Raw genomic sequence first — 20034 nt, 5'->3', positions numbered from 1 at the left:
TAATTTCATGAGTAGTTTTCATTGTGGAGTTTGTATGTAGGTAGGTGCTGTGCATTCTCGGACATCTCTTAGGACAAAACTAAACATGGAAGTAACATTACTTCATATCTTCTTGTCTTGATAATGTCTAAATTTAACCAACATGTGATGAGATACAATGTGTCAAGACATTGTGTCTCATGCTCTGCCTCATCTTAATGGCTGGTGGGACAGTGTTGAGTGTTGTGTTGCATCATTCATTGGGTTAAGTTATGAATGAGAGAGAAAGAGATTGGCCACAGCTCAAAGCCTCATCTAACTCCTGTTTCCATAAGGGCTTCCTAGGTAGTGGCTATGTTACAAATTAACTTCTATCCTGGATGGGTGAATTAATTCTTCCTGTCCTCATTGGCAAGCCAGCTTTTAACACTTTGGACTAAGAGAAGAGTAAAATAACAGTTCTTAGAAGATTTAGTACCAAGCTCAAATACTTTCAGTATTAATTTAGAACTTGAAATGTGCTTGAGGAAGGCAATGGTAAACAACCTCTGAATACCCCCTACCGTGGAAACCCTATTCATTGGATCGCCATAAGTCTGAATCGAAGGCAGTCCATGAAATGTGCAAAGTGCTCTTTAAATTGTTTTTAAAAAAATTTAAATTGTGTTTTTAAATTGTTTTTTGTGTTTTAAAATTTGTATATTTGTTTTTAATGTTTTTAATTGTTGTAAACCATCCAGAGAGCTTTGGCTATGGGGCAGTATATAAATGTAATAAATAAATAAATAAAGACAAACTGATTAAAAAGTTTATGTGAATATGCCTAGAGAAATTAAAAACAAATGAGCTTTCTCCTAAGTTCTTGTGTGTTGAGGTGAAATATGCAAGTTAAACAGCAAAAGAGCAGGTGGTTCTTAGACTGGGTAGTTCTTAGACTGACTCTTTAGTGTCAATATGCAGAGCTCCTATTTGTATTAATGATGTTTACCCATTATTTGGGTACTTTGTGTATACTACACTGTATTGAGTCTGGCATACAATATACAACAGCTGCTTTTCTGAGTATCTTAGGTTGTTTTTATTAAAAATGTAGGGAAAAAATTATAATCTTGTGAAATATTGAACAGTTTTGAAATCTCTGGACAGTGCTTACTGAAGATTCCTAAACTGTTGTGATTGACGTAGTGATGTGAGCAAGGAAGGGAACAAGTTTCATCTTCTGTCCTGCTTGGTTCTCCATGCTCCAGAAGCATTCTGAAAAAAGGAGAGAGTGTTCCCTGATATAATGGTCAAAACAGAACAAAAGTGTTAGGTTTCCTTGGCAGATATTTTAGTTGTAGAGTGTCTTCTCACGGTTTTCTCTGTCTATATTTAAGTTCTTTACTTTGTCAGCTACAGTAGGTACAGTTGAAAAATAGAAATGGACTGCCTTCAAGTCAATCTCGACTTATGGTGACCCTGTGAATAGGGTTTTCATGGTAAGCAGTATTCAGAGGTGGTTTACCATTGCCTCCCTCTGAGGCTGAGAGGCAGTGACTGGTCCAAGGTCACCCAGTAAGCTTCATGGCTGTGTGGGGATTCAAACCCTGGTCTCCCAGGTTGTAGTCCAACACTCTAACCCAGCCTTTCCCAACCAGTGTGCCTCCAGATGTTGTTGGACCACAATTCCCATCTTTCCTGACCATTGGCAATGCTGGTTGAGGCTGATGGGAGTTGTAGTCCAACAACATCTGGAGGCACACTGGTTGGGAAAGGCTGCTCTAACCAGTACACCACACTTAGCTAGGGACTAATTGTTTTTAGTTGGCTACTCTTGGATGCCTGCTTTTTTGTTTTTGGTGCACAAAAATAGGCTTCAGCTACTAATGACATTTTTTGGGCAAAGTTTATTGTGGTGTTTAAATGTTTTGTTGAATAGGAGCCACACCCTCAATTTTTCTTTGAAGAACATATGCTAATGTGTATATATTTCTGATCCAAGGTTGTTCACTGTGGAATTTTGTAACTGTGAGTTGCCTGAGAGCTAATCTGACTCTTAATTATGCAACAACACCTGCTTCCCAACAAAAATTAGACCAGCACAAAGTTTTGGCATGAGAACTTGGAAAAGTTACTTTTTTGAACTACAACTCCCATCAGCCCCAGCCAGCATGGCCACTGGCTGGGGCTGATGGGAGTTGTAGTTCAAAAAAGTAACTTTTCCAAGCTCTGCGATATGTTTGGGTTATTTACATGGTTTATGAACCAATTTTGGTAAACCTAGTTGTTTCCTTGGTGCTTGTGTTAAACTTATAAGGAACACATGTGGAATTCTGTAGCACTGGATTCAGATAAAGCAGAACAATTCTGGAAGATGTGCCTTTAAAGTAATGTTTATGTTATTAACTCTCCTCTGTAGGTAAGCTTTCCACCTTCTTGAGCATTCATAGTATTTTTTTAAAAAAAAAATTAAATGTAGATCTATGCACATTTCATTCTGATCTTCATGCAGACCACTTGGGGCTAAACCTTGTAGTTTGGTGCAAAGCTGGACTTCTGCCTCTTTTTCTGCAGTATCTCATGTTCTTTAGGTTTGCTAACTTCACGTAATGATCTATTCCTTCTTTTACTATTCCCACTTTTGAAATGCATGATTAATTCCATCCATTCTTATGACATTACAATCACTTCTAGAAACAGGTTGTACGCTTAAATGCACACAGCTATGTGGTTTTACCTGCCAACTTAATGGCAAATACAGTAATGCCTTCTCCAAGGTCATCTCTGTAGGTGACAGCAAGTGGAAAAATGCTTCTGGTCACTACCACTACCACAAATTCCAGGTGCAGCAATGAAGTGTGGAGCATTCCAAAGCTGTAAGACTAAGTGACTAGAAGGAGCTGAACCCTGTCTGTGATGGATGCCTCTGTTTTGGTTTTCATTCATATAGTCATTGTCTTCTGATCTGGTTGGATTTCAACATAAGTTTGCTTATTTGCATGGAGTTCCCAACCATCATTAGACAGTCTTGGACCTGTCTCAACTAAATACAGTTAAAATGTATCCTAGTTCAGTCTTTTGAATTCTGCTTAATTCTCAGTGATGGATATTTTGCATTTAAAGTCAGTTACGATGAAGATATATTTATATAAGATGAGTGTGCAGAAGGAAGAGTTTGAGGGAGAAGTTAACAGTAATGCTGGACATTTTACAGAACAAGCAGTGACCAAGTTATTCCAGGTTCCTCTACATTGTCTCCTCTCATTTTCTGCTTTGGTGCACTTAACATTCCATTTCACAAGTGTCTCTGGATAGTAAAGTTGGCTTGGGGGGAAGTTGCAAATCTGGTTTGCTGAGGGACAAGATGCTGATATAGAGGACACTGGAGTTGCCACAAGAATCTTTTTGTGGAGTGCAGCTTTAGCAAATTGAATGAGCACTCATCACACTTGTGTGGGTGGAGAGATGCTGAAAAGTTCTTCCTGTTTCCTTTGTAAAATGTATTCTGCTAAAAGTCCCAAAGCATGTCTTGAACCAGCATGTTGGAAAAGAAGCTGAAACGGTCCTACTTTCTGCATGTCTCCTTCGCGCTGTTATTGCTCTGGATGGAAAGTGCTTGGGGTTAAAGCTTTTTGAAACGGCCTGTGTAACATAATTATCTTATTCTTTTTGCTAGCTGGCTTGCCTTTTGCAATTCTGACTGCGAGGAATACTCCCTTCAAACGAGGAGTGTTCTGTAATGACGAATCCATCCAGTACCCTTACAAAGATGACACCATTTCATATGAATTATTAGCGGGGATAATTGTTCCCTTCGATGTAATCGTTGTAAGTTTACAGCTCATTTTCCTCCATTTCATTGCATTTTTGAAGTTGTCATGCCTTGTTTGTTATTGCATAAACATGATGTCAGAGGAGAGCAATTCTTGGTGAACTGGAAGAAAGAAGCAACAATCCTTGGAGCAGGCAGCACTGAGCAATAATAATGGTATTGCTTCAGGAGTATGCTTTTCATTTATTTAGGACAAGGAAGAATAACCTTATGTTAAGGATTTGCATTCATCTTGAAACGTTGAAGTACAATGTGTCTTAACACTGTTCATCTTAATCATTTGCCAATGCTTTATTTAAACACACGCTGTCTCACACATATATACATAGACACATGCTATCTAGTTTTATTTAGAACCCAAATGGAACAGCTGGGTCCACTGTTTGCTTTTACCCAAGCACTGTAACCCTGAAATAGGAGAACCTTGTCATGCTTTCAAAGGATGGGTAAGAGAAGAAAGTTGTAGGACATCAGGGATACAAAAGCAGCCCCATGATAAGAACGTGCTATTTTTATTTCTTTATTAAATTTATATCCTGCCCTTCCTCCTAGAAGACGCCCAGGGCGACGCACAAAAACACTAAAACATATTAAAAACAAAAGACTTTAAAACATCAAAACAAAACATCTTTAAAAATGTCTTTTAAAACAACTTTTAAAACATCCAAAAAAGTAATTCCAACACAGATGCAGTCTGGGATAAGGTCTCTACTTAAAAGGCTTGTGGAAAGAGGAAGGCCTTCGGTAGGCGCCAAAAAGATAACAGATGATGCCTGTCTAATATTTAAAGAAAAGGTAATCAAGTCCTCAGATTATGAAGAAATGAGATGGTTACCAAGTAATCATACTACTGAAAATTTATTCCCAGGGGATCCTATCCTGCAGCCCCTATTTTTCAAGATATACATAAGGCTTCTGGGTGAGAACATATGGTCACAAAATCCAGTGCCACCAGTGTGCAGATTATACTCTTCTTCACAAACACAGTAAGTCCTGCAATGTCTGTGCTTAAATGTGGCTGGCCATAGCCGAGAAGAGGCTAAACAAGCCCAGAGTTGATTCAGTGCAGTGATCATGAGTAGGCCAGGGTTACCTCCCCTTTGGCAGTGTTTAAAATGTCACCTGATAAGGTTCTTGGTTCCTCTTTACAGCTGGAACACCAGACTTCAGCATAAACAAAGAGCCCCTCTAGCCAGAAGAGTTAGAAGGCCATAGCCATCTGACATCTCTGGGTTATCCTAAATTGGACTGGATCCAAATAAAAAAAAAAAAGAACCTCAAATATATTTGCTGTTTGTTTTGCATTCGATTGGGAACCCTGAGGTTCTCTATGTGCAACCATCCACCCCAATTTCATCTCTTTTCTATTAACTAACACATTCACCCCAACTTCCTATGGCGATAAGCAAATGTTAGAAGCTAACAGCTTAAGCCCACTAATGGCTACTAAAAGGCAGATTTAAGTCTTTTTAGATGGTGCCCTTTGTCAGCTGGATTCAAGCTGCCTTGCTCAGGGCTACAAAGTATTTAGTCCATTAGGACTTTCTGCAGGAATCTAGCTGGTAGATGTGCCTTGGTGGACTTTTCTTTCACTACTACTACTTATTATTTTGGAACAGTAGGGAAGAAACACACTCACTCACTCCAGTGCATCTCCACCTCTCTCTTCTGAAAATGGTGGCACATAATGGTAGTCAAACTCTGCCCCTTTTTACTGTAAAACCTGATGGGAGCAGCTTGAGCACATTTTTTTTAAAATTCAGCTTCAAAGAAATTTTGTAACTGATCGGCAGATCAACCCGTTCCTCCTCCAGGTGTGGCTAATGGAAACGCTTTGAGCTGGTGACTAGTGTGTTTGTAGCCATGATCTTGTTGTACACTAACACTATGTAAACAGAAAGTTAATACAGTACCATGAATATGACAAAAGGATTTATTACTTTGGAGTGTATTCGGCAAATCAAACCTTGTAATCTTCAACTGTCTGTTAATGCAAAAGTTCAGACATTCTTATATAGAAGAAAGGGGAGAAACTCTGAATGCTGGCATCAGTGTTTTATATTTTATTTTATTAGAAGCAGTTCTGTCTAGTAAAAATGACATAGTACATCAACATAAAAAAATATAATAGAGGCAAGTAAATTGCAACCAAAAGATTTTTTTAAATGGAGGTCTGAAACTGGTTTTGGATAGAGCTGCACTTCCCCTGAAGGGTCAAGTACGTAGTCTGGGATTTCTCCAGGACTTAGGTTGAAAGCACTAAGAAGGTGCAAGTGACATCAGTGACCAGAAATGCTTCTCATGAGTTTTTTAGGGATTACAACTGTTAAACCATCAGGCCTAGCCTCAGTGATGCATGCCTTTGTTATGGCTAGGCCAGATTGCTATAATGCACTCTTGAATACTGTTGCAATTGGTACAGAACATGAGAGGCAGGCTTTTGGATTATATAATACCAGTTCTGTTCTACTTTCAACTTAGCTCTCATTCAGTTGGTTGCATCTTTCAGGCATTCTAGAATGAGAGATGGAACTCTGCTAGAGCTTGTGAGGCAACATATGTAGTTGCGTATCCTGCATGTAAGGAGGCTGCTTATTCATGCTTCCTATGAATTCCCATTATAGGCATTGCCAACACAATGTCCATAGTTACCAGTGTGCCTGCCAGTACCTCCTGTGGTGCCTGTGAAAGATCTTAGTCAATATCCCCTCAAAAATACACAATGCAAAAGAGGCTGTTTGCTCAGTTCCTGTTTGTACTTGCTCAGTCTCTCCTATATTGAACACATTCCTTGGTTTTGACCTTTAAATCCCTACATGGTTTTGGCCCAGCCTATCTGAAGGAGCGCCTCCAGCATCATCAGCTATGCCGCCTAACAAGATCGGCCTCAGAAGACCTTCCCTCTACCCCATCAGTCAAAACAGCTAGACTGGTGAGGACTAGAGAAAGGGCTTTTTCAATTGTGGCCCCCACCCTATGGAACTCCCTTCCAAATGATCTCCGCCAGGCCCCCTCTACAATGAGTTTCCGCCAGGCCGTGAAGACCTGGCTCTTCAGGCAGGCATTTGGGGTGGGCTAGATTTTAACATCATTGCTTTTAGATTTTAATGTTATTGTATTGATGTGTTATTTTGTGCTATTTTGCTTAGTTTGTACGTTGCCCAGAGTGACTGGTTAGCCAGCCAGATGCGTGACTAAGAAATCAAATAAATAAATAAATGTGTCCACATTTCATTGGATGCCAGCAGCCATTTTGTGCTATGCCATGCCCTTTCAGGAGCCATTTTGTGAATGGTGCCCATGGCATTTCCTCAAAATTCCAGATGTGCTCACTGGCCCAGAAAGTTGGCAACCTCTGCCCTAAAAACTGTTGAGCAATATGAGAACATTTAAGCTACACCACCTTAACTCTTTTCGGAATAATTAGTATCTACCTATCCCACTATGAGGCACAGGTGTGGCTGAATCCAGATTTGCGTCTCTGGTTACCCTTATCATTAGTATCGCTTGTTACGTCTAGCATAACTAGGCTTTCCTTCAGAGCTGGCCCTACCATTGGGCAGAGTGAGGTGGCTGTCTGAGGTGGCAGAAAACTGGGTGGGGGGGTAGGGAGTGGCAATGAGATATTGAAGGGCAATTGCATAAGGCACATGGCCTGCTGTCTGCTTCTTAAACTAGCTTGCTGCTCTCAAGTCTCATTGCCAGTGTTGAAGTAAAATTCAGTGGTCACTGGCCATTTTCTGTATATGGAATTTGTGTGGGGTGTCATCCAATCCTTCACCTGAGGCAGCATAAAGCCTGCTTGCCATCTTTTCTCAATTAAAAACATTAACTTTTTTTTTACATTGCTGTGTCTATTCCGTAGCTAATCATGATGGCTGTAGGATGAGAGGCAGCAAATCTCTGAATACCAGTAGCTGCAGAATACGTGGAAGAGTGCTGTTGCCCTCATGTCCTGCTTGTGAGCTTCCCATAGGCATCTAATTGGTCTCTATGTGAAACATGATGCTAAATTAGGTAGCCTCTTTGACTCATATAGTGGGATTCTTATAGGAAAGCATTAATCTAGCTTCTTGGTGTCTAAATTCAGCTGCTGTAGTACCAATAGAGTATTTTCACTAGAAGCTAGAGACTAGAACAATTAATTTTACTATGATTTCTTTGAGAAGAGTCAGATCTCTACCACCCCTCTTTAACAATGATGCTGTTAATGCACTTTGTCTTAAGAAATATGCCAGTACCATGGCTTGTTCTTTTCTAGGTTTCTTAAGTTTGCCAACTTGCCTAAGCCACAGTTGTGTATTCCAAAGATACTAGGGATTCTATCTAAGGAGGCAAAGCTCTGAAGGCTCCTAAAGATTTAATAGTAGCTACCAGTGACTGTCCACCTTGCTTGGAAGGGTAGAAAATGATTTTAGAATTTCTCATGAGCCTGCTGAATTCCACTGGATGGAGAAGTTTCTGTGGTCACAAAATAATACACTGGTGCTAACAATTAGATAGGTGCCTGCCCTCAAGCTTGCAAGGTGGTAACAAAGCAACACCCAAGAGATGTGACCAAGTATTTGAAATCTACCTCAAAGACAAGATCAAGCACCTTGCTAGCTGTATTAAGTCCAGTGATGTCATTGAATGTAGGATGACACTGGTTTCTGTGGGGAGGTATCACCCATAAGCACATGGAAATTCCTTGGGCACCTCTTAAACCAACTCCCAAGACTTCTGCTTCTAATTACTGGTATGTCTGTTACTGGAAAGTCCATATACTTTATATGGAAAGTCCATATAAAGACTGTGGGCCTGATAGACACATAGGAAGCAGCCATGTTTAACAACCTCACTGTTCTAAAATGGATTATCTTGTGTGTAATAGGTAGTTTGAAGAAAAAACAGAGACAAATAGCCCATTCCATCATATTTTGCATATGTTTATCACTAAGAACCCTGACTTGTTAGTTTTAAAAAACCTCTGGGAGGCCCAGGGGCTAGCTATTAAGTTGGGGGGGATCCTTCTTGCTGCACCTTGCATCAGTCACTTTTTCTTTCAATTAAAGTGTGCTTTTTAAAAAAAATTGTTTTATTGAAAGAAAAACAACAAAATCATATAAAAACAAATGCAGAGGTCTTCAGGGGGAGTATAGAAAAACGTGCAAAAAGGTCTTTCAATATCTTAAAAGTGGAGAGAAAACACAATAAAATACATAAGCATTCTACATCACAAGAGAAAATATTGCTGCAGGTCATTATCACAAACAATAAATTAACACCATACATCATAAAATGATTGCGACTTTGTCTTTCCTTGAATCAGGTTCTTACGATATATGATGTTTTCCAAAATAGCAAGGTTACAAACACTTTATACCATACAGCTAATGTGAGATCACTTTGGGTTTTCCATTTCTGTGTGATGGAAAGTTGTGTTGCTATCAACAGGAAGAGAATTGGTGATTTAGATATAAGTTCTACATTTTCATCTACAAATAACAAACGCAACTGAGCGGTAGCATGTATAGGTTCATGAACTATATTGACCATTTCTGCTGTAACCATCAACCAAAACCTTTGCAGCACTGGGTAGTCCCATCAGAGGTGGAAATATGTTCCTCTCTGCCCATAGCCCCTCCAACATAACAGGCAATGCAATGGGATCATATGGGACAACCAGGGCTGTGGAGTCGGTACACCAAACCTTCAACTCCGACTCCTCTATTTTTCTACTGTCCGATTCCGACTCCACCCAAAATTGCTTCTTGTCGATCAAAATTTATTTGGAAGTCGGAGTCGGTACGTTTCTACCGACTCCAACTCCTCCCAAAATTGCTTCCGACTCCACCCAAAATTGCTCACGACTCCGACTCCACAGCCCTGGGGACAACTGTATAGGTGTCCAATACCACCTACGCAGGATTTTAAAATTTGGTTTTCCTTATATGGGCTAAGGCTGATTTATTTGGCTTTTTCCATCCACAATCTGCCAGGACACCTCAATTTGTGTCATGGTGAGATCACTACCTGGTAAACATAGAGGGTAAAACAGCTAGGTTGGTGGGGACTAGGGAGAGGGCATTTTCAGTGGCGGCCCCCACTCTCTGGAACTCCCTCCCGTATGATCTTCGGCATGCCCCTTCCCTGACAGGCCTTTGGGACTTCCGGGGAGGGTTAATTTTTTAGGACTAATCGCCTTTACTCTGAACTGTTATTGTTCTTTATTCATAGTTTTACTGTTATATGTATTTTATATGTATTTTATTATGATGCATTTATTGCAACTAAATTGTACAGATAGGCGACATATAAATTAAATTATTATTATTATTATTATTATTATTATTATTATTATTAATTTCAGCTCCAAGATCAGTCTTCTACAGTCATTTCAACCCTGACAGGGGACCCATATCATATTCCAAAAAGATCCTATAGAAGCATGCCACAGTACCCTTGCCAGAGTGACCGTAATTCAGTAACACAGACTCAAAACCCATCAGGGGTCTTGTAGCAAGGATCTTATCTCCTGCATCAGCCAAAATTTGGGAAAGTTGGTACATTTGAAGTCAATTCAAATTCAGATCCTGCATATCCATATTAAGTTGTGGAGTGTACTGTTGGTGAGTGTGGGTTATCTTCCAGAATAATTGTCCCCCCCCCTAAAAAAACCCCAAAACAAAACTGGTGAAAAGCCCTGCCAAAACATAGGAAGATGCCTTATACTAAGTCAGACCATAGGTCTATTTAGCTTAGTATTGTCTACACTGACTGGCAGTGACTCTCCGGGTTTCAGGCAGGGAGTCTCTCACAGTGCTATCTGGAGATGCTGGGGATTGAACCTGGGACCTTGTGCATGTAAAGCAGATGCTGTACCACAGCTAGGTGCTGTACCACAGCTACAGCGCTTCCCTCAACAAAGCCTCTGATATCCATCCAGGTCCTGGTGACACATATGAGGTCCATTGGATGCTCCATGATACCCTATGTAGTGTCAATGTTATGTAATGGCATATTGATGATTGAATGCGAGTTTTGAGGGAAGTTTTGTGGGAAGGCTTCTTATTATTAATGCTAAGATCCAAAGGGATCTCAGCACAAATGGGAAGAACTTATCTCAATTTCTTCTTTTTCATTGCAGTCCATTGTGATGCAGCAAATGCTATTTGGGGGGGGGGTTGTCATCTAATATTCAGAAGCAGATTTTGTGGGACAGAAGTTCTCTGTGGGCAGTGTTCAGGATGTGATTGTTCCATATTCCACCATTTATTCTATTTATTTAATCGTATTCCATCAGTGAAATACAGGTTTTTGATAGTAAACTCGTTTGATCCCATTTTAAATTATTCCCTTGTAATTCACTTGCAACATATTGAGGGGCTAGTGATAGAGATCTAACCAGTGTGCATATTCAGCTTCTGTTTTCATGATGTAAGATACAGTGGGAATTCTATTAATGCAAATAAGCCACTACAAATTTTAAAGTACCTCTGCAGAAATTTTGTCAATAGGTTTTGGCTAGAGATTTGCACTAGGTGAACAATCTTCTGACTCCTGACCATCTTAGCTCAGGTTGGGTACCCGTAAATCTATGTTGCTAGCCTCAACTCGCATCATCCTTGACCATGGCTAAGCTGGCTGGGACCGATAGGAATTGTCGTGCAATTTCCACAGATTCCCCACTCTTGCCTTTATTGGTCTTGTAATTCTGTATCCTTGCTTATGGACCAGCTACTGTTTAGAATAGCTTCATATTCTCTTGTGCACAGACTTTAGGAGGGGCAACTAAAATGAGTCCTAGTTATGAAACAGAGCATGAATGCATCTCATGCAATCAAGTTGCCTAAATTCAATATTCACCTTCCCTGTAACACTAGTTACAAAGCTGTATCTTCTTGTACTTTTCACCTCTAGCACCTTTATTATTGTTTCAGCAAAACGTTACATCCTGGAGGAAGCCTGTTCTTTTGAAAGATTCCATTTTGCTGAAGTATGGGAGGTTCCCATGTTAAATAACTGGCCTTTAACATCTCTGGCAAGACTGCTCTTTTCTACCCCTTTAACTTGGTTCCTGAGTTTCCAGAATGATCACATTTTTGGCAGAGAAACTATTTATTTTGAGTAGAAGGTTAAGAATGACTGGAAACTTGAAGAATAAAATGTGCTGTGTGCTAAGGGTGCTACCACTGGTTCTTTAGTGAAATAGTGTGGGAAAGGTTGTTATCTGGAAAAAAAAGGTGAAGGGTTCCAGTTCTGATAGCCATTCATTAAACCTTCACCTTGTAATCAAATGGGGGAAAGAGCAGAGGTTCCTGTTTACTTCAGTGATTTTGGGTGAGCTATTTGAACCAGACATCCAAATGGTTTCCAGAAATAGTTTGCTCTTTATTATAACTTAAATTTCACATAGTTAATCAAAAACCACATTTACCAATGTACATAGCAAGTTTTATATCCGATATCCTCCTTTTGCTCTAATGATACAGAAGCATTTCTTTGACTAATGGTTTTCTGTTTTTCTGTTCCAGATAATCCTAGGAGAGGCCCTGTCTGTGTATTACAACCGTTTGCACTCCAGTTCATTTGTGCGAAACAACTATATTGCCTCTATTTACAAAGCCATTGGGACATTCATTTTTGGCGCAGCTATTAGCCAATCTCTAACGGACATTGCCAAATACTCTATAGGTAGGCTGAGGCCTCACTTTCTGGACATATGTAAACCAGATTGGCCACAGATCAACTGCAGTGCAGGCTACATTGAAATCTTCAAATGCCTTGGAGACAAAGCAAAGGTTAATGAGGGGAGGTGAGTTTATGCCCAAATATCTTAAGTTAACAAAGACTTTTCTTCTGTGATGAAATTTCCTGGTGAAAGTGGGAATTCTAACTACTTTGTTAGTGGGGTACTGATCCCAGCAGAATGGGTTTTGTGGCGATGTACTTGAAGTATTCTGTAGTGTATGAACTCAAGTTTGTCTTCTGTCCACACACAGAATGTATTATGTATATTGCTGAGGTAAGTGCGTCCATGAACAAAAACCATATTTTTCCAAATTTGTCCTGTTAATTGATTTTAAATAATTACAAGCTGCTGTAGTTGCTTTCAATCCAGGTATTAGTTTCCAGTTATGAAGCTCTCAACTATGCAGACAAAAGTGGGAAACAAATCTGGTAAAGGGCTTTAGGCTTGGGCTATCATTTTGATCATCAGCTGTCCGTTCCTTTTAATGTATTGGCATCATCAAGAGTAGGATGGTACAAGTAAGGGTAGGATTTAAGCCATCAAGGACCCTGATCAAGCACTCCAAGGAATCATGTAGCTCTTTCATGTATCTAAGGGAGCCTTTCGAGTCTTTTGTAGACCAATGCTGTTCTCTGCATCCCTACTACCACATTGCAAAACACATCTTGAAAATGAGAGGATAGAACTTTGGACAGAAGTTTTTTGATACTGCATGGACATTGGTGATCAAAGGTGGAAAAGATGGTTACACCAAAAGTAGTTATTTGGATCTCAGTTCTTAAAACCAGAATGGAGTTGGGTATATTTCACCTGGACAATTAAGAGATGATATGATAGCCATCCTCAAATATTTGAAGAGGTGTCCCATAGATGATGGAACAGATTTGTTTTTGATGCTTCATAGGATTAAAATTACAAGAAAGGGAATTTCAGCTAAACTTTAGGAAGAACTTCCTAAAGTAAAAGCTGTTTGACAGTGGAAGAGCCTCAGAAAGTGGTGGATTCTCCTTCATTAGATATTTTAAATGAGAGGCTGGATGGCCACCTATGAGTGATGTGGTAGAGCAGTTTTTCTGTATCAGTAGGTGATATATGATCTTTGAGGTGCATTCTAACTCTGGGTCATATCCAACATTAGAGTAGACCTATTGAAATCAATAGACTTCAATAACTAAAATCCTTTGATTTCAGTGGATCCTCTGAGTATTACTTAGCTGGATGTCACCCAGTGATTCTAACTGCATGGCTAGCTCTCAGTGTCAAAGAGGGTCTTGGATTTGTGTTTCTCAAAGAGCAGCTCTTGCAAAATGAAAGGGGTGTTCTAAAATCAATTTGTATTATGACAGGGGAAAAGGTTGCCAGTTAAAAGGGATTTTAAAAGATCCAATGACAACTCCGGGCATGCCCACATCCTTGTGCCTAAATTTGGACCCGAGTCTTTTTGTCTCTGAGCAGTCAGCTATGGCACCATAGCTAATCTTCCAGGAACAAATTCAAGTCTAATAAACAACTTGAGAGCGAAAACCTGAAGTACTTTGCCTTGCTTTTAGAATGTCAGAATTTATAATTTTAATTACGCAAAGAAGATTGTTCTGTTTTCAGTTGTGTGTTCATAGCAAAGTCAGTGGCAGGAAGCTTTAAAGTAGTAGTTATTTAAGTAAACCTTATGGGTTATAGACTAAGAGGAACCCATGGCATATCCTATTCCAGTAGATAGCCAATTTAGCAATAAAATGGCTCTCAAATGTGTTTTATGTGGAGGTTTTCAAGGATAGATGAGAAATGATGCGTTTAAGTAGAAAACTAATGTTAATCAGAATAATCTTTTTATTAAGGCACAAAACAAAGGTAGTGTGATGTACTGACTACACTGAAGGGGGAACAGTTGCAGCACTAGGGGACTGAAGAAGACCTGCCCTGGGAGTATCTGAGCATCTGGGTGCTTGCTGCTCACTCCTTTGGGTTGCTGTCACCTGAGACAGCTGAAGTCCCTGGTAAGTGCTGCAAGGACTGGGACCCCCTGCCTGACCCTGGCTCCAGAAAAAGGCTGCAGTTAATCTTGCAGCCTCTTGCATCAGCTGCTGACTGGGGCAGGAGGCATAAAAGCCCAGCTGCCCTTGGGTGGCGGGTCTGCCACCGGCAGGGTCACACCAAAGGGGAGACACCAAAGGAAGTTGCCCCTTGGGGAGTCTCATAGGGAGTCCCGAGGGCGAGGGTGCTACCCCCCTTCTATTACCTTTTTAAACGAATCCAGAGGAGATTGGTGGTGGGGAGGGTGTGTGGTGCATATGTAGTTCCTGCACAGGGTGGGAGCCTATGCAGTGAACTGAATGAGAGGAGAAAGTCACCAGATGCCTTCAGAGTGAGAGTCTGTAACTGGCAGAAGGCTGGCTTTCCCTGGGTGTGAGACAGGAAGGGGAGTAGATGGGCTCTGTGTGAAAAAAGTTTGAATGGGTCTGACTATTCCCAATCCTCTCAGAGGCCTACTGGGATAATTGGCTGTGGCAGGTTTTGTTGGTGGGCTTGTGTTGGGTCCATATCAAGTGTTTAGGAGGAGTCTTAGTACGGAGGAACATGGGTGATGCCGCCCCAATTTCAGTGATTACGGGCAGAGGGAAATATAGCCATGGGGATGTGGTGAATTACCATAGAAGATGAGGGCAAGGCTATACTGCAGATCTCTGAGCAGAGGTGTTATATGCTGACAGGGTCTTACTCTTGTCAGCAATCTGGCTGCATCATTCTGCAATGATCCATTCTTGAAGTCAGCAATGCCTGAACTGTTGTGGCCAAGCAATCGCAGTCCAGAAATGGTTGTAGTTGTCTTACCGAGTGCAGCAATAAAAGGCACTTCCAGCCACTGAAACTACCTGGGCCTCCAGTTACAAAACTGGGTTCAGAAGCACTCTCAGGCTGTGTACCTGCCGCTCCAGAGGGGGTGCAACCCTGTCCAGGACAGGCAGTTGACCAATTTATTGGACAAGACAGCCACTCGCCCTCAGTGCCTCCATCTTGCCAGGAATCAAGCTCAGTGTATTTTCCTTCATCTATCCAGGCCGATCCAGGGCCTGCACAGCCTCTCCTGGTTCAGATGTTATGGAGAAATATAACTGAGTGTCAGAAGCATATTGGTGACACCTTGTCCCCATACTCCTAATGACTACTCCCAGTGGCTTCATATAAGTATTAAATAGCATTGGGAATAAGTTGATACCTAGTGGCACCCCACAGCACAACTATCAGGGGGCAAAAAGGCTTGGTTCTGTAGGTAGGACTGGAACCACCATAACATGGTGCCCCCAATTCCCATTCCATGGAGCCAGTCCAGGAGGATACCATGGTCAATGGGTAGTGAAAGCTGCAGAGATCGAGGAGCAGGAGCAAGGTCACACTCCCCCTGTCCTGCTCTCTGTAAAGATGGTCCATCAGGGCAATCAAGGCTGACTTCGTTCCATGGCCAGGTCTGAACCTAGATTGGAATGGATCTAAATAATCTGAGTCATCCAAAAATGCTTGCAGCTGCTCCACCACTACTCTCTCCACCACCTTCCCCAAGAAGGGGGCATTTGCCACTAGTCAATAGTTATTTCAGTCAAAGGAGTCCAGATCCAGTTTCTTTAGGAGCGGCCTCACCACTGCCTCTTTCAAGGCAACAAGGACAAATGTTAACCACGCTGTGGACCTCTCAAACCCCTCTGCTAGATTTAATAAGCCAGGAGGTGTCAAGAGGGTATGTGTTTGGATATGTAGCCACCAGCACCTTGTCCACATCAGCTGACTGCATAAGCTGAAACTGATCCCACAATACATTACTGTCTCCAGCATCAGGTACTTCATCTGAACCTGCAACAAAAGAAGAGTCAAGGTCACTTCAAAGTTAAGCAACGTTCCCCTCAGAGTGTAGCCAGATGGATATGGCGGGTCCTAGAATGCTGCAGAGGCTTCTCCCTCACAGTGCAAGTCAGTAACCTCTGAACCATTCAAAGTAACTCAGCTGGCTGGCTGCTGGAGGGTGCAGTGCAAGCTGTGAAATGAGCCTTCTTTGCAGCCTGCACAGCCACGTGGTAGGCATGACTCTGTGCATTAACTAGTGTTTGGTTGACTTCAGAGTGAGATTTATGTCACGTGGTCTCTACTCTTCATCCAGCTTGCTTCATAGCTCAAAGCTCTCCAGAATACCAAGGAGCCACTTGGACTCCAAAACGCCAGAAAGGGTGCTTGGGAGCTATTGTGTCAACCACCCATTTCATCTTGCAATTCCATAATGAGACCAGGGCTTTGACAGGATTGTCACCTTTCTCTGTTGGAAAATCCTCCAGAGCATTCAGTAACACATTGCATTCAGTCAGTCTCCAAGGGCAGGTCATCCAAACAGGCCCACCAACTCTACAGAGGGAAATTGACACTACCAGGCCAAACTACACCAGGTAATGGTCCAGCCATGATAAGGGAGTGCATTATACACATCCTACCTTTGGTCCGTCTGTTATATCACTTGGGTCAAAGATTGTATCAAGGGTATGTCCTGCCTGATGTGTTAATTTTTCTGTTGTTCATAGCAATATTTGTGCATAGAATTACAACCTTATTGTTAATTCTCTTCCATTGAAATCAGTGGGAAAAGGGCTCAACTTTGCCTGGATTTTGTCCAGCATTATGGTTTGTATGGGAAAAGGTACATTGCTCTGTAAAAGTGAGAGGATTTTGGGTGGCTGTTGTTTAGTACTGCTTCAGCCGCAGCCTTATGAGCCCATTGAGTGGCCAGAATATCTTAAAACTATTACGGAAAGTAGGAAGCTGTTTTTATATGTCCATAAAGACTAAATGTTAGTTGTCAGTTTTCATTTTATTCAAATAATTGGTCTGTATTTTTTTAAACTAACTACTAATGTAAGCAGACTTAACTGCAATTAACGTACAACTTTAAGCATTACTGAAAGTTTGATTCCCACAGCTGTACATAAATAAATATGCACATCTAAATTTAAATTGCCTTTGTTTGGCCTAAGGAAGGGCATGGTATTTTTAAACTTAAAAACAAACAAACTAGGGAGTGCAGTGAGGTTGTTTTGAAATCTACTTCAACAAATGTATCACTAAAATATAAATACATCTTATAACATTTTTCTAGGGTTGCAGTTAGAGTGATCTAAAGCAAAATGTCTGTGCTGCTAAATTCAGGTTCAGAAAAAATTACCTAGTTTTTGTGTGTACCGTACAAGCTGCATTTAACTTTCTTTTCCCTGTACAAAGTTCAGTTAAGGTGGTTTCTCTTTCAGTTTGTATCAAGGATAGCAAACAATTTGTCTTTCAAAGTTGATTTTGTTCTAACAGTAAGGACAGGTGGCTGAATTGAACAGTAATTGGTTGAAATTTAAGTGTCTTTTGAAATGTGTTCCATAGTATTGATGGCCTTGAACTTACATTAAAAAAAGATTTGTTAATTTTGAATAGGATATGTGCCATACTCTCAAACCGGGGAAAAATATGTTACGGTTATGTATGGTAGTATTTGTTTTTTACATTCATAATGCCAAAATACAATTTAAATAATATCCCAGAAGAATATAAAGATCAAATAAGGAACGGATTTGAGGCTTTAAACTTAGTTGACAGAGAACCAGAAGAACTATGGAGTGAAGTCAGAGACATGATCAGGCAAGAATGCAAAAAGACAATACCTCTAGTTAAAAAGAGAGAAAGACCTCAATGGATGACTGAAGAAACTCTTAAAATGGTTAAAGAGAGAAGGAAACCAAAAGCAAAAGGAGATAGAAACAATAAACGCAACAATACAGCGACTGGTATGTAGGGACAAGGAGAACTATTACAATAGTTATTGTATAGAAATAGAAGAGGACAACAAAAAGAGAAGAACAAGAGCCCTATTCCAAAAGATTTGAGAAATGAAAGGGAAATTTAAACCAAGAGTAGGGATGTTGAATCAACAGGGGAACACACTGACTGACCGAGGTGAAATAAAAGGAAGATGTAAGCAATACACTGAAGAACTCTATAAAAGAGATGCCAGGATGACAGATTCATTCACGGAGGAACCGTATGAAGAACCAGAAATCTTAGAATGTGAGGTGAAAGCTGCTCTTAAAATACTTGGAAGAAACAAATCACCAGAACAGATGGCATACCAATAGAGTTGCTACAAGCTACTGAGACGGAATCTGTCCAAATTTTGACTAAAATCTGTCAAGAAATATGGAAAACTAAACAATGGCCCACAGACTGGAAGCGTTCCATATATATCCAGTTCCAAAGAAAGGGGATCCCAGGGAATGCAGTAATTACCGATCTATTGCCTTGATATCCCATGTAAGTAAAGTAATGCTCAAGGTCTCAGCTCATGTCTTGTTTGCTTGTTAGGAGAGGGTCTCAGTATTGAGATAACATGCATTGTTGAAGGATCAGTACTACTTGCTAGGGCCAAATGGCTTGATCCTAAGATCACTGCAAAAAAAATTGCTTTGCTGGATTAAACTGAGAACCTATCTAGTTCATCATTCCATTTCCAGCATCAGTCAGCCAAACACTTCTGGGTACTCAGCAAGTAAATCCCATGCAAATAAAGTAATGCTCAAGATTCTACAACAAAGGCTCTTGCCATATAGGGAGCAAGAAATGCCAGACATCCTAGCTGGATTTAGAAAGGGAAGAGGCACCAGAGATCATATCGCAAACATACGTTGGAGAATGGAACGGACCAAGGGATTTCAGAAGAAAATCACCCTGTGCTTTACAGATTACAGCAAAGCCTTTGACTGTGTAGATCATGAAAAACTATGGAATGCTTTAAAAGAAATGGGGGTGGCCACGCATCTGATTGTCCTGATGTGCACCCTATACTCTGGACAAGAGGCTACTGTAAGGACAGAATATGGAGAAACTGATTGGTTCCCCATCGGAAAGGGTGTGAGACGGGTGTATTTTATTACCCTATTTGTTAAATCTGTATGCAGAACATATCATACAGAAAGCGGTATTGGACCAAGATGAAGGAGGTGTGAAAATTGGAGGGAGAAATATCAATAATTTAAGATATGCAGACGATACCATCCTACTAGCAGAAACCAATAATGATTTGAAACGAATGCTGATGAAAGTTCAAGAGGAAAGCACAAAAGCAGGACTACAGCTGAACGTCAAGAAGACTAAAGTAATGACAACAGAAGATTTATGTAGCTTTAAAGTTGACAATGAGGTCATGGAACTTGTCAAGGATTATCAATACCTCAGCACAGTCATTAACCAAAATGGAGACAATAGTCAAGAAATCAGAAGAAGGCTAGGACTGGGAAGGGCAGCTGTGAGAGAACTAGAAAAGGTCCTCAAATGCAAAGATATATCACTAAACACTAAAGTCAGGATCATTCAGACCATGGTATTCCCAATCTCTATGTATGGATGTGAAGGTTGGACAGTGAAAAAAGTGGATAAGAGAAAAAATCCACTCATTTGAAATGTGGTGTTGGAGGAGAGCTTTGCGCATACCATGGAC

General features: G+C 40.7%; 1 protein-coding gene across 2 annotated transcripts in view; it reads left to right on the top strand.

Annotated features, from left to right (window-relative positions):
• The window catches only part of PLPP1 (phospholipid phosphatase 1), a 116537-nt gene that overhangs the window by 35482 nt on the left and 61021 nt on the right, over positions 1-20034 (top strand). The window contains exons 2-3 of one of the 2 annotated variants that reach the window (XM_061617990.1): positions 3635-3786; positions 12307-12587. In XM_061617990.1, the coding sequence (XP_061473974.1) occupies positions 3635-3786; positions 12307-12587 (433 nt within the window). The remainder of the gene's footprint in view (positions 1-3634; positions 3787-12306; positions 12588-20034) is intronic. The other variant, XM_061617981.1, reaches the window with a different exon arrangement.

The sequence above is a fragment of the Rhineura floridana genome, chromosome 1, assembly GCF_030035675.1.
Source record: "Rhineura floridana isolate rRhiFlo1 chromosome 1, rRhiFlo1.hap2, whole genome shotgun sequence".
NCBI classification, from domain to species: domain Eukaryota; kingdom Metazoa; phylum Chordata; class Lepidosauria; order Squamata; family Rhineuridae; genus Rhineura; species Rhineura floridana.
This window is presented reverse-complemented; position numbering and strand designations above follow the sequence as displayed.